Below are 15,542 nucleotides of genomic sequence, written 5' to 3'. Positions count from 1 at the left end.
GACCAGAAAACGATGTGGGCTAGTAAGAATGGGAGTCAACAGATGGACAGCTCAAGCAGCATACCCAAGATACTAAAAGAGGAAAACCTCAGGGGGTTAGCTAGAACTTCTACTAGGGACTTATGGAAAAACATGGACAAGAATTGCATAGGATGCAAAGATGATCTGTGTTGATGGAGAGAGGACTCCACATTGCAGATCTTTCAAAGTAGACCACTGGATAACACATTTATAACATTATGACTGTTATTATATGAAAGAGTTTTTGCATGTGGGTGATCTCTGAGACCTCTTCCTCTTCTAAATCTATGTTTTTCTTCAGTCAAATTGTGTTCATATCCCATTGGAATTGGTTTTAAGTCAAATACAATCCATAAAGTTCTTGATGCCTGAGCAATGCCCCATGGTAGCTTTTTGACCTTGACTTCTTTTCAGAAAAGCAAAACAAAGTAGGACTTTTTCAACACTTCTTAGATCTTTGTTTTAACTCTCCTCTTAGAGCTGGAATGAGGATGGTAAGGCTCTTCTGTCTCTGGTAAATGGACTGGATACCAATGTCAGGAGTCTCAAGATTCAAGGAATCAGAGCTTGGGGGATACCAAGGCAGTTAGAAAGGGAAGGGAGAATGAGGAGGAAGTAAATCCATGTGTGGCAGAGGTAAGACAAGACAAACATGGAGCCAAGAGACTAAGGAATAATGAAAGAGAATCAGCGGTATGTCATAACCAAAAGTCATGCCTAAAGGGTGATCTTCGTTAATGTTTAGCTAGCACATGCAATATGGAAACCCAACCAGTGCACAGCCAATAGCAGCTCACTACCATCTATTTCTTCATGTCATTTTCAGACATCACTCAGCTCCTTTGAGAGGTGACATGGAATGAGCACAGGCAATTCAACTCCAGGGAGCTGGAGGACCCAAGTTCAAATCCCAGTCCTGTTACTTTGCTAGCCATGTGACCTTGGGCAAGTTGCTTTACATCTCAAAGTCTTAGGTTCTTCCCATGTCAAATAAAACGGTCAGACTAGGTGATCTCCAACTCTAAGATCTCAGGAACTGAAAATCAAGTTTCCACAACAAATAGATCTGGGGAATTTTAGTGCTGGAAGCTTTTCCAGAAAAATTCCTTTATGGAATTCCAAACTGGTAATGAAACGACAAGGTGAGCTGTCCTTGTATTCTGCACTACCCTATGTTTCCAGCCTCTCCCTCAACTGTGTAGAAAAAGCAAGTCTGTTTATTTGCTTTACGTGACATCTTGAACCAAGTAGGGTTCAAGAATGTTAGTGCTCTATCTGAAAGTTCAACTAATATTTAACTTAACATCAAGGCAAAACTAAGCCCAGACTATCCTAGGTGCCTGCAATTTGGAGTGAATCAACACTGCACCTGCCAGAGAATGCAAATGCACTGTAGGACTTAGAAACCAGAGAGGAAAAACACAGAAACTTTGCTCATTAAATCCATACATGTTTAGTATGTACTGTTCACAGGGCTCAAACATGCCACTGTGATTCCTGGACCCTTTGCAGGGAGGGGAAAGACTCAGTGGAACATGGGATGGAATGGCAATAATAGAGGAGATGATTAAATGGATAAAGGGTAAAAGGAAGCAGTAAGGACCAACACATGGTGACCAGCAAACGGGGGGCAAGATGATTGGATCCAAAAGGATTCGAGCTGAATTGACTTCTCAAAGACAACAGCTCATCCTAGGATAGCTCAGTACAGTTTGTGATACGCCGACCACAACCATGGTACTCATATACTGATACCTTGGTGCTGTCCTTGGTGGTGCTACCAAGCAGTTAGGGATATTAGCTCATTAGTTGAAAATGCATTAATTGAAAAAGTGGGGCAGCTAGGTGGCCCAGAGTAGATAGAGCACTAGCCCCAGAGTCAGAACCTGAGTTCAAATCTGGCCTCAAATACTTACTAGCAGTGTGACCCTAGGCAAGTCATTTTACCCTGATTGCCTCAAAAAAAATGCATGCCTGTAACACTGAGCAAGAGGACTTTCTAAGAACCTGTGATGCAGCATGGTATGGTGGAAAGAGGTCAGGCTTTAGAGTCAGAAGACCTAGGTTCAAATTCCTTCCCTATCAATTACTACCTACTTGACTTTGGGCAAGTCATATTACCTCTGTAGACCTCATCTAAAGCATGTTCTAGCTGGCCTTCCATTTCTAAATCTGTGATTCTATGCTATGTACAATCATCAGATGTGTTGAATACTGTCTAAGAGTGAATGTTATATTCACTGGGAGTTGAGGTCGAACAGTTAAATTGTGGGATCCTAGTACTATTTGTAGGGCAGAAATCTCTCAGCTTGTAAAGGGATTCACACATGTGGGTCTAGAGACTGATTACCTGTGAGAATGAATGGAATGGTCACAGAATGTTGGATGAGATGTGAGTCCCATGGGCAATGTCCAGTAGAGAAGAGAGTCCGATCTGAAATACTGGACCCAGAAGAGCATTATTAGACAAGCGGGGTTATGTATTAAGCACTATCCATGCCCTGAAGGGCAATTGACTCAAGTCCCAAGGTGCATAAGAAGAAATAGGCATTCAAATATCACAGATAAAAAAAAATGATATTGAACAGATATAGCCAGTGGATGCCATTTTCCTTTTACCATATTCATAATATAATGTCTAGAGGGACATCTGATGGCTTTGTAGATAGCCGCGAGTTATTAAACAACAACAAAAAGATTGTACCTACCAATTCTATCAACATTCTGCTAGCACATGCTTTGCTTGCCCTCAGCTGCACTGGGAACATTCTCACAATAGCAGCATCCCATCTGCATGAGATAAATGGCCAGGAATGTCCTGAAGGCCATATCTTCACTCCACAAGGGACAAGAGGAAGAAAGAAAAGCCAAAGTCTACCTAATCTAATAATCTCATATAAGGGTTGCTTCTCAGAGAAAGGCTTTTGTTTACTTACCACAAAAAAAATTTGTCCTTAAGGGAGACATTTTAGAAAATATGACTGTTCCCTTTTATCTTGGGATCTCTCTCTTATTCTCTCTCTCTCTCTCTCTCTCTCTCTCTCTCTCTCTCTCTCTCTCTCTCTCTCTCTCCCTCCCTCTCCTCTTTCTCTCCTTCTTCCTTCCTTCTCTTTTTCCCTACCTCCCTCATTCTCCCTCTTTCTCCCTCTTCTTCTTTCCCTCCTTCTCTCTCTCTTTCTCTCTCCCTCCTTCTCTCTTCTTCCCTCCTTCCCTCTCTCTTTCTCTCTCTCTCTCTCTCTCTCTCTCTCTCTCTCTCTCTCTCTCTCTCTCTCTCTCTCTCTCTCTCCTCTCCCTCTCTCTCTCCCTCTCTCTCTCCCTCTCCCTCTCTTTCTCTCCCCCCCATCCCATCTTAAACAAAACCCATGTACATACCAAATAAGGTTTATCTTATTTTTATTTATTTTGTTATCTGTGCAGGAACCGAAAAAGAAAATTTTTATTTGGAAATAAATTGAGCTAGTTTTGTAACACAAATTATGCTTTGTCTTGGTCAATAAGAGTTTAAGGCAGGAGTAGAGGGGAGAGTGAGAAAACAGTAAGAGACAGGTCCCAGAAGTCTTTGACTCTGCGGCAGTAAGAACTTGTCTGAGAGCTTGACCTGCCTTTCCCTTACAGGTTGTTTGGTCCAAAGTAGCTTCATTTCTGCTTTTCTCCCCAATGCTGATGATGATTTAGCCACTGTGGATACATTCCCTTGGGTAGTGTCCTTGAAGGATTCGTGGTATACTCATTTGACTTTTGGATGCAACCTAAATGAGTTCTGGACCCTAAGCATTGCTTTCTGCTTTCAGAACAGGCCAGTATCCACTGTTTGCTTATTCATACACCTTAGCTACCTCAGATATGTATGTACAAGGACCTGGAAAGGTGCAGGGAAGGAGTTGGGGGTGGGAAGAGGAAAGGCAAGAGGGAGTGCTTAAAGAAGAGTTAGTCTGGCACATTGTGCCCACCCTGTGTCTGGACGTCATGCTTCATCTCTCATCTCTGGTGACGGGAATTTGACAGACTGAACCCTTCTTGCACCACCCAGCATGCTGAGTTCTAAAAATTCTCAGCCTCCAAAGGCTTGACTCAGCAGGGATGGTTGGCCTGTTTTATTTTTGTTTTGTTTTGTTTTGAACCTGCCATGGGAAATCCAGTAATGAGGCCAATTGAAAAATGAAATTCTATCTCAGTTCCAGAGAGAATATTTGAATGATGAAAAAGCACTGGCTGATCTCACAGGAAGATGCTGCTCCTTCCTTACCAGTCCCAGGCCACCTCCCTTTGGTGTCATCATTATCACTTTGGATTAGTGAAAAATGTGAGAAACCAGGTTTCTGCTTGGAAGAGCTGGGGAAGAGTTAGAGGTACCCCAGCATGTGGGAAGATACTTTTTCCTTCCCTTCCTTCCTGCCTCTTCACCTACTGTCTACTAGCCAACAGTGAGCTTAAGCATTTTGGAAGACTGCCTCCCCTTCCTATAACCTACAGAGACACCAAGCTAAAAGACTACTGTCATCCTGTATGAAGTTGTTCATATGAAGTGCATTCATTCATTTGAAAAACCTTTATTAAGGTCCTATCATGTGCCAAGCATTTGGCATACAAAGACATTAATCAAAGAGTTCTTACCCTCAGAGGGCTCACATTCTATTGGGGGAGACAACACATACATAGATAAACACAAAATATACACAGAAAATTGTTTGGGAGAACCACTAACAACTGGAGAAATCAGAAAAGACTTCTTGTAGGAGATGGCATCTGAGCTGAGCCTTGAGAGGAGCTGAGGATTTTAAGAGGCCAAGGGTAGGGCAACTAGGTGGTACAGTGGATAGAGCACTGGGCCTGGAGTCAGGAAGACCTGAGTTCAAATCCAGCCTCAGACACATATTAGCTGTGTGACCCTGGAAAAGTCACTTCACCCTGTTTGCCTCAGTTTCTTCAACTAAAATGAGCTGGAGATGGAAATGGCAACTCCTCCAGTATCTTTGCCAAGAAAACCCCAAATCGGGTCATGGAGAGTCAGACACTAGCGAACAAGGTGAAGGGAAGAGCATTCTGAGAACAGTCAATGTCACCTCTATGGCCAGTGAGAGAATTTGCTTTTCTTGACTGAACCTATATGTTAACGAGGGTTTTGTTCATCTTTTTATCTTTTCTGAATGAATGGCGAGGGAAAGAAAAGAGTGAGGTAGAAAGGAGAAAAAACAAAGGCTTGTTCACTGAAAAAATAATTCTAATGTTTTTTTAAAGCAATGTCCCGTCCAGGGAATATAAAGCAGGCCAGCTTTGTCTGGAACACAAAGTATATGAAGGGGTGTGGTGTGTAAGCAGTGATTAAAAGGGACTCCTGGAGCAGAAGCCAGCTCCTTTAATGTTCCCTTCCCTGTCCCTTTGGCGCCAAGGGTTTGTCCCCCCAAAGCAAAGCTTAGGGCAATGGAGTTGGGGGGGAGGGGTAGGAATTGGTGCCTTTGTTTTTCCTGGCTACCAGGGGAGAAGCTCTGCTCATTCCATTTTGGCTCACTCCATGCTTTGTTGTCTCTCCAGGAGGAAGGTTTTGGCATTGGTCGGTATCGCTGACGTGCATGCCAGGAGAAGAACCCAGCTACAGTATCCATCTCCTCCATCCTCAGGCATGAGGGGCTTCAACGACATGACCATGGAAAACAACCTTGCTCTCCTGAAGACCTACACAGCCATAGAGTTCAATGACCAAGTTCAGCTGATCTGCTTACCTGGCAGGAAGCTGGCCCAGGAATCCTGGAGAGCTGCTGGGGATCAGGATGGATCCGCACTGCTGCAGTTAATGCCTTTATTCTGATAAAGGAGGGTGGGTGCCAGAAATGAGTCTGGCTTGCCAGATCTCCTCAGTGCTTATCTTAATTAGTCAGGCCACTCATAGCAAAAAAGAAAAAAAAAGTTGGGCTAGAAACCTGGGATGTGGCTCTGTGGATAGAGCATTGGGCCTGGAATCAGGAATAGACACTTATTAGTTGTGTGACCCTGTTTGCCTCAGTTTTCCTCATCTGTCAAATGAGCTAGAGAAGGAACTAGCAAGCCATTCCAGTGTCTCTGCCAAATCAGGTCACAAGGAGTCAGACAGGACTGAACAATAACAAGAAATCTCAGACACACCACAAAAAAGTGGGTGGGTGGGGTGGGTGGATTCTTGAAAAAAGTCCAGTTCTTCCTTAGCTAGGTGGCTCAGTGGATGGAGCACTGGGCTGGGAGTCAGGAAGACTTGAGTTCAAATTTGACCTCAGATACTTGCTAGCTGTGTGACCCTGGGCAAGTCATTTAACCTTTAAATTAAACCTTCACCTATAAAATGTGAGTAATAATAGCATCTACCTCACGGGGCTGTTGTGAGGATAAAAAATGAAGTATTTGTAAAGTGTTTTGTCAACCTTAAAACTCTCTATAAATGCTATTATTATTATCAGCTCATAAATATTAGGCCCATGTGTTTCCTTAAACACTGGTCTCTTCCTGTCCCATGTTGATTCTAGTAGTCCTGAAAATTGGTGCCATCTAATAGGAAATAAGGGGAAGACACACCCTGGATATAGGGTTGATTGCCCCTTCACCCACCTTGCCCAAGGTGATGGCAGTATTCTGTTAGATAAGCTCTCACAGTAGACCAAACCCAGCATAGACAGTGTGATGTCAAGGAAAGTGCACTAGATTCAGAGTCAGAGGCCTTGGGTTCAAATTCTAACCCTATTCCATGCTAGTACAGAATCTGAGAATACATTGATGCTGACCTTCCCCATTGCCTCATATTTTAGCACCTTTATTCAAGATAGTCTCAGCAAAGGAGGCATTTGTGTTCATGTGTATTGGGCTTGCTTTTCATGGTCCAGACTAGAAAGAAAATGGAGATGGGTGTCCTAAGGAAGGCATTCCTCCGTGCAGGAAGTGTGGCCCTGTTCCTTAAAAAGACCCTGGGGAACGGCCTGCCACAGGTCCAGGGAAGAGGACAATGTCTTTGGATGCTTGGTAAGAAAATCTAGTGGTAAGCATTGGACGTAAGAACACCGGAGGAGCTGTTGGCCACATCAAATTACTTGACAGATTAAACAATAATATTAAGTTAATTAAAGTTATTGATCCTGACATCACTGAGGGAACTCAGTTCAAGTGAATGAAATGAACATTTATGGAGAGCCTCTTGTGCGCAGGGCACTGGGTTCAGCTTTGGCAGATTTACTCCCAGTCTAACACATAGCATTATGACCTTATTTTTATCCAACTAAACCTCCTCTAAGCCTCCTAAGTGTAGAATCACAAGATTTCATTTCTATGGAGACCAAACTCCTTCTCAATGTAGATCCTTTTCACCTGCATTGGTGGTTCAATAGCTAGAGGGCTAAGTTTGGAGTCAGGAAGACCCAAGTTCAAATCCTCCCTCAGAGACTTAACTAGCTGTGTGACACTGGTTAATTAACATAACTGCTCTCATCCTCAGTTTCCTCACCTGTAAAAATGAAGGGATTGGACTTGACAACCTCTAAGATCCCTTCTAAATCTAGGGCCCCGCATCTTCCTAAATGAAGTCTCCCTAATCAGACACTTGTCCCACAAACTATGCTTATTCCGAAAGCTACCCAGGTTCTGGGCTTAGTAAAGCTTTCACCAGATTCTCCCTCTAAATAACATTCAGGAATCCTACATGGAAACCACAGCTAGGTCCCAATTAGTTCAAGTAATGAATCCTTACAAGGAGTTGCAGGTATCCAAATGGATAATTATGTAAAATATGGTAAGGGTTCCAACCCAGTGGAAATATATAGTGTGAATTCAAATAATGGGACAGCTTCTCAGAGATTCATTATCTCTTTTTAATAGTATTTTTTCCCAATTACATGTAAAGACAAATTTTAATATTCATTTCAAAAAATTTTTGAGTTCCAAATTTTCTCCCTTCCTCCCCCTCCCCCAAGATGGTAAGCAATTTGATACTGGTTGTATACATGCAATTATGTAAAATATATTTCCATATTAGTCATGTTATAAAAGAAGAAACAGACCAAAGAAAAAAACTTTTAAAAAAATGAAGTGAAAATAGTATGCTTTGATCTACATTCAGACTCCATCAGTTCTCCTTGGAGGTGGATAGCATTTTCTATCATAAGTCTTTTGGAATTGTTTTTCATCATTTTGTTTCTGAGAATAACTAAGTCATTTACAGTTGATCATCATACAATATTGCTGTTACTGTGTACAATGTTCTCCTGGTTCTGCTCGCTTCAATTTGCATCAGTTCATACAAGTCTTTCCAGGTTTTTCTGAAATCATCCTGCTCATCATTTCTCACAGCACAATAGCATTTCATTACATTCATATACCACAACCTGTTCAGCCATTCCCCAACTGATGGGCAGGGGATTTATTATTTGAACTAATCAGACCTATCTGCATTTTAAGGAGAAAAGGAGATGTCAGACATTCGAGGGAACTTTACAAAGATAAATACAACACATACACAAAGTTACAAGACCCCTACTAGAAGGGATAGGGTACACATCAGAAAAGGCCTTTTGGGGGCATGACCCTTGAGAGAGTCCCTCGGGGTGCTCGAGGTTCCAAAAGGCAGAGGGGAGGAAAGACTGTATTACAGGCATGAGCAACAGAGCAAAGGCATGAGATAGAAATGTCCTACATAGGGAAAAGCAAGTTTGGCTACACATTTTATATCTGACATAGTATTTTCCTCCTAACAACCTCATGAAATAGGTGGCACAAATCCTTATCGCCTCTAAACTGAGGTTTAGAGAGAGGAAGTGAGTCTGTCTTTGCATCATGGCATGTGTTTGAGGGAGACCTGAACGGGGTCCTGGGGCTACTGTGGCAAGGGCCATTTCCATCACCCCTCTCCCCGACCCAAACACACACACACACACACACACACACACACACACACACACACACACCCTTCCTACTTCTGTGTCATGAAAATACAGCTTCAGAGATTGCAGGGAGGAAAGAGCTAATTCACCCACCTCAGCTTAGCACAGTGTCTGGCACAGAACAGGCAGGTGCTTAGGAAATGCTTACGGACTTAACTTGACTCATCCTACCCCTCTACAATCTGCCCCCTTCACTAACACCTTGGCTCAAATACCAGATTTGCCTGTTACTACTTTTGTGGCCTTGGGCAAATCAAGATGGCCTCGGGGTCCTAACCAGCTCTAAATCTATGCTCCTATAATCCTAATGGGAAGTGCATGGCAGCCAGGTGGTGCGGTGGACAGAGCACAGGACTCGGACTCAGGAAGACCTGAGTTCAGATTCAACCTCAGACACTTAACAGGTACGTGACCCTGAGCGAGTCACTTAACCTCTGTCTGCCCAGTTTCCTAATCTGGAAAACACTGATCATACTTCCAAGGGCTGTTGCAAGAAGGAAGTGACTTAACATATGCAAAACTCTTTGCAAACTTTAAAATGCTATATAAATGTTAGCTATTATTCCTGGCTTCTACTTGGGTGAATACACAGAGTGAGCATTTGGGAAACAGCTAGATAAGCAGTCCAATTTTATGTATGAAGAGTGTAAAGTGAAATGATGCAGAAGACCAGAAATTTGGGGCTAAGGGGTCTGCATTTATCCTAAAAGCAATAGGGAGCCACAGAAAGTTTTTTAGCTAGGGAGTCACAAGGTCAGACATGTGCCTTAGGAAGATTTATTTTGGCAACTGTGTGAAGGATGAATTGGAGAAGGAAAATTCTGGAGATGTGGGGAAGGATTAGGAGGCAACCTGACATAAACATCTTAGCTACTGGCCATTCATGTCCTTGCTATCCCATAAACGACTTTGTTTAGCAAACTGGCTGGAACAATTAGGGGGCTCTGAAAGACTGACATTTGAAGAGCAGATCTGAAATAAAATTTTCTAATTGGCCCCTGATATGATGAATCTCCCAACCTGTAAGTCAGGAAATACTGTTTTGAGGATAAAAAGCACAGACACTGGTTTTACAAAGAGTGTCTAAAGTCACAGGGAATGAGGTCATTTGAAGCTGTCCTCACATTCCCTGTTCCAAGGTATTTTTGGCAACAGCCGCTTTTTAACACTTCTCTTCCCCTTGCCAAGGCATTCATTCATGCCACCCATGTAGAATAGAATAAATCACCACCATCAAACTGATTAAAAGGAGCCAACGTTTTGTTCTAGGACTAAGTGGATCAGACAGGGGGAGCAGGATAATTAGAGAGATGAAAATTTCCATTAATACCCTACTATGAGTAGAGACAAAGACATAGATTATTCAACAGGACAATTAAGATTCAATATAACGTGGGCTTTCAGGAATCATCTTCTCTGAATTCCTTGGGATAAAGGGTGGGGCAGATTCTGGAAGTGTCTATGTAAGTGGAGGGGTTAACCCTTTGAGTACCAAAACCATTTAAGTAGCTTGGGGAGAATGGGGTGGAGGAGAGGGATGTAGAATTTAGTGGAAATACTTCCAAAATGGACAGATACTTCCCTGCCTTCTTAAGCAGAGTATGATGTACCAGATGGAACCTTTTTTTTTGATTATTCAAGGTCATTGTTATCAGCTATTATGATGTTTAAAAACTGCAGACAGAAGTGTAGATGTTGTGAGACACAGATTAATGGGCAGTGACTTGAGAAGTAGACTGGACCTTGTTTCTTTAATAAGGCTCTATTGTCACCCCTCATTTTTAGTCATTTCTCTATTAAAAATTATCGTAAAGGATATGTTGTTACATGACCTCTTCAGTATTGTAATATAGCTCTAGTCCTAAAAAGTTGGTGAATTCAAGGCTCCTAAATGAGTTTGTTGGGGGTGTTTTCCTCCTAGGGGCCCTTGCCTCTGATCACAACATCAACAAAGTCTCTCTCTCTCTCTGCCTCAATTTCCTCCTTGGCAAAATGAAGGGGTTGTACTAATCCAGTCAATAACATGCATTTATTAAGCACTTACTCATTTCTAAGGTCCAGCCCAAGTCTAAAGCCTCAGACACAATGATCTGTGATGGCAGCTGCACTAACGTGATGGTGGCAGGGACCGCCCTTTCACCCACCTCACTGACAAGGATTTAGCCATCTGAGTCCACAAGGCTCCCTCACCTCTTTAGAGTCTGTGCTGTCGTGTGGCGCGTGCTTTAGTCTGGAGACTGCAGGCTTTTTAATCAAAAGAAGATAACATTCCTGCACAAGTGAAATCTGGTCACAGGTTCTTCCAAGTTCTTGGACTTTCAACAGAAGGCCAGGAAAATGCTTGGGTGGCTGGTGGTTGTCCTTTGTTCTCAGAGAGGACAAAATGACATCGCGTTGGGGTCAAGGTGCCATGTGTCCAACGGTGGCTGATCACACCAACAGAAGCTCAGAAGGCTCTACCACAGGAGGGGTATAAATAGTCCATATGACCATCTGGAGGGGAAGTGTCTCTAAACTTGCACACCCCACATTTCTTTTGGGCTACTGCAATTCTGCTTTGCTCACGAAGCATGGCGGCTTCTTTGATGTAGGCACACCATGCTGGGTGGTCCATTGCCACTGTCTCTCGTGTCATACAATTGATTCCAAAGTTTTTCAGAGAAACCTTGAGAATGTCCTTGTATCACTTCTTCATCCAGGAAAATACAACATGAATCAACTTTACTCTCAGCTAAAGCTAGTGGCTGCGTGTTTAAAGGGATCGATTCTTTGCTGTCAAGGGGAGTAAGGCTGAGTCCACAAGCCATTCTGGGAGCTTGAGGGCTAAAATTTAGATAGCTGGGTCTGGGATAGCTTTATTTTTTCCAGTGAAATCTAATAAGCATTTATTAGTCACACACTGTATACAGGGCACTATGCCAAGCACTGAGGATATAAAAAGGAAATGAAAACATATCCCTGCCTTCAAAGATTTTATATATTCTACTAGTAAGATGATTTTTCCTATGGATTTTAATTTCTTTTTCAGTGTAATGGCAGGGCATTTAAAATCACACTTGATTTTTTTTTTTGAAGACTGAAGGACATAGTTAAGTAAGTATACTTAACTTAGTGGACTCCTGCTGAAATAGAAATTAAATTGGCATTTGACTAACTTTCTGGAATTTGGCTGAACCTGAGAAGAAGCTGAATAGGTCCTGTGTCTAAAGAGAACTAAATACCATGCTTCCCATCCTGCAAGGCATTTAGGGAAACAGAATTCCAGAGTCTCCTTGGGCTAAGAAAGCAACAGGCCATTCTTACTGGATAACAGAAGGAAAGTATGATTAAAAACCAAAAGAAAGTGAGCTGGGGGACTCCATTTCTGGCCTCCCCCTATACAGCCCAGTGAATCCCTGCTTCAGCATCCCTCTGTATTGGTACAGACTTAGCATGAACACCAAGCTGCAACTTAGAACCCCCTGAGTTCGATCAGCCCACCAGCCTCAGCCTCCCCAGGTACAGGAACCACAAGCTTGAGCCACCATGGCTAGCTTTCAGATCAAAGTGACCATGGGTGCTGAAGTGCAGCTTTCTTCTGGCAGCCCAGCTCTCGGGCAGCTGTACCTCAGGGTGCAAAGTGCCCAAACCAAGGAACGAGAAAGGAGATGCACAGACACAGATTGTGGTATAATGAGAAATGTTCTGGCTCTGACATCAGAGGAGCAGGGTTCAAATCTCAGAGGAGTCATTTGCTTTTAGTGACCCTGGGGCAAGTCACACCCTCCTGGGCCTCAGTTTCTTCATCTGTAAGATTAGGAGGCTAGAGTAGATGACCCCTATAGTAGACGATCCCTTGTATCTCTAAACCCACATACGACAGAGGACATTAAGCTGAGAGGAAAGCATGCTGAGAAATTTTCTTAAAAAGGAAAGGCAACAGTCTGAAGTGTGGAGATTCAAGAAGATGAAAATAAATGAAATTAAAAGATGTAAGTTTTCTGATTGAAAAAAATAAAAATCAGGGAATGTACATAACAAAAGCCATCCTGCTAGCCTGCAAGGTAGATCAAGAACATCCCATAATCCCTCGTTCTCTTGCTTTCAGCAGGAATCAATATAAAATATTTCCAGAACATAAGGACAGTAAAGCCGCATGAGCCTAAGTGGGAGGGAAATGGATTTATGTAAGAACTTGAAGCTTGCTTTCTTTCTCATAGGGAGACCCGGGAAACCCAGTGATGTGCCAAGCCAAGGGGGTTCTGAGAGGCGTCCTGAACAAAGGTGGCCTGAGCTGCATTGGGCCGTTTCTCTGCACCAAGCTCTCTTCCTACAGTGATTGGATTTCCAAAAGGAAAATGAAAGACTGCCTTGATTTATTCCCCGGCTTCAGATGGCAATCTACACCCTTCCCTGCTGTGAGATTGAAACTGCAGAACATCACCTTGGTGAAGCCACCCCAAGTCTTCTCTTTTCCTCCTCCTCCTCCTCCTCAGACAGAGGACCTCTCAAAGATGCAGAAAGGACAAGCCCAGTTAAAGTCTGCTCCAGTTAAAACAGCCACCTCCTCACAAGGGATGCAGGCTTCTGGGAGTCCGGAAATGGAATACCAAGAGAATGAGGTAGGGAGAGCTGGCTTGGTAGGCCTAGCAGAGTCTATGACTACTACAGTGGGGAAGTCATGCCCATCTCAGGTCAGGTCAGGCTCTGTCAGGCCCAGGGAATGGTCCCTGCCTTCTTCGTGCTGGCTCTTCACTTTGAAGGCATCTGATCCAGGAGGGAGCTGGCTGACCCAAGATCCTCCGAAGGGAGACATTTAGAATTCAACACCCGTGGTCTTCAGGACCCTTTTTAGTGGCTGCCTCCCTGTGCTCCAGGCACAGCGGGGATGCTCGGCATGTACTGTGCCCGAAATCTCTTTCCTCCCCGGCCACTCAGAGGTTACCCAATGACAGGCAGGGGTTTGCACTTGTGAACTAAATTCAGGCGAATCAGTGTCAACCAATCACGGTCCCCCGCGGTTCTTTTAGTTTTAAGTGGTCCTAAGATCAGTGCAAATGAAACGTTCCTTTCTTGGAGACACAGTCTGTACCAGTCTGGAGAAGAGAGGGAAACCTCTCTGGCTTCTCTGCCTGCCTTCTATCTACCGGTACCAATGTAACATTTAAAAGACTTTATTACTAAAAGGGGATTTGTTACTTTTAAGGGTCTGGTTATTTGATCACAGCACTATCCATACTAATCTCTTTCATTTTCTTGATTATTTAGGTCAAATTTCTCACAGGCCACTTTACAGCACGACACTTGTCTCCAGTAGGTTATTGGCCATTTTTACTCTATTCCAAGCCTTTTGGTAGCCTTTTAGAGACATCTGGGGGGAAGAAAAAAAAAAGGATAAATCATTAGGCCAAAACCTGGCTCCCATGTATACTCAGCACGTTTATTAGAGGGTCACAGAATTGGGAGCTCGACCCCATTTCAGAGGCCATCTGGTACAAGCCCCTCATTTTTCCAGAGAAGGAAACTGAGGCCCGAAAGTGACCTGCTCATGCTCCCAGAGGGAGGAGAGAAACGAGCCTGCCAGGGAGTCAAGCCCTGGTCCATTCTTGCTCCTTCTCTCAGCCTCTGATAACAGCTTTGTGGGATCCCTTTGCCAGAATTTCTTTTACCAGTAGAAAATTTTGCCTGTGATTTACCCTTATGAGTGATGGGAAATGAGACAGCTATTTGGCAGGTCCCCATGAGTGCCACCCAGCTGGGAGGAAAATCTTTGAAAGAGCAGAAGGAGAAGTCCCAGCTTCTGGCCACTTCTGCCCCTGTCCAGGTGACCATAGCCAGTGCCCCCCAGGGAGGACAGGGAGGCCTGCTTGCTCTGGTGCTGGGGTCCTGGGTCCTGCTGGCCTGCCCTCCCAGCCCTGAGCTCTCATGGCCCCTGCACCCAAGGCACTCTGCAGGTGTCCTGCAGAAATCCTCCTCTACTCACAGAAATCACCAGGCTTTCCTCATTCTCTCCAGCATGAGCATATTAGTTCCATTGTATTAATTTCTCTTCAACTCATAAAGACTACAGATACTATTGTGTTTAACAACGCATCTGTTTCGTACTAAAAATCCTGGGTGTGGGGGAGTGGGGCAGGGGAGGTGGGGGAGAGCTTTAAAAAAAAAAAAAGAAAAGCTGGGGCTAGCATCCAAACGCATGAAGGCAGATGTTGAATGTCATTTAAAAAAGCAACGATCCCTTGGTGAACCTGGGCTTTTCAGTTTCTGAAGCAGAAACCACTGGATACATGAGGCCTGCAAAGGGAAGCCTTGAGACTGACAGGTGTTCCACATTTCATGAAAACAAAAAGCCATTTAAAATATCCCCATGACAAAGCCCCTCTGGGGCATCTCCATAGACAGTGAGAGGGCAACAAACATCACCTTTATCTGCCCGGCTGGCCCTAGAGGGAAAGATCTCACTGTCCAGAGAGCACAGCCAAAGCTCCCTCTCCCTTCCCAGGAAGAATCAAGGAACTTGGGCAGTTTCTTTTCTCTGAAGCCCAATCAATCAAACCTTTATTAAGCACCTCCTGTGCCCCAGGCTCTGTGCTAAATGCTGGGAACACTTACACCAACCTAAACGCACCCTGACCTCAAAAAGCTTCT

General features: G+C 43.8%; 2 protein-coding genes across 2 annotated transcripts in view; one reads left to right on the top strand and one right to left on the bottom strand.

The window, feature by feature from the left end:
* Positions 1–1,150: 1,150 nt before the first annotated feature.
* PRSS54 (serine protease 54) lies at positions 1,151–13,952 on the top strand. Its single transcript, XM_078149121.1, is given in 6 exon segments — positions 1,151–1,163; positions 3,637–3,817; positions 5,554–5,753; positions 5,756–5,836; positions 12,500–12,582; positions 13,115–13,952. Coding segments are annotated over 6 exon segments (1,158 nt in total). The 3' UTR covers positions 13,715–13,952.
* Positions 13,953–14,052: 100 nt separating this feature from the next.
* Positions 14,053–15,542, bottom strand: part of CFAP263 (cilia and flagella associated protein 263) — a 28,484-nt gene continuing 26,994 nt past the window's right edge. Inside the window, exon 9 of the mRNA XM_020963710.2 lies at positions 14,053–14,265. Within this exon, the coding sequence (XP_020819369.1) occupies positions 14,185–14,265 (81 nt within the window). The 3' untranslated portion in view covers positions 14,053–14,184. The remainder of the gene's footprint in view (positions 14,266–15,542) is intronic.

This window comes from Phascolarctos cinereus, unplaced genomic scaffold (assembly GCF_003287225.1).
Source record: "Phascolarctos cinereus isolate Bilbo 61053 unplaced genomic scaffold, phaCin_HiC Scaffold_2;HRSCAF=192, whole genome shotgun sequence".
Taxonomy (NCBI): Eukaryota; Metazoa; Chordata; class Mammalia; order Diprotodontia; family Phascolarctidae; genus Phascolarctos; species Phascolarctos cinereus.
The sequence above is the reverse complement of the archived record's forward strand: the minus strand, read 5'-3'. Positions and strand labels throughout refer to the sequence as shown.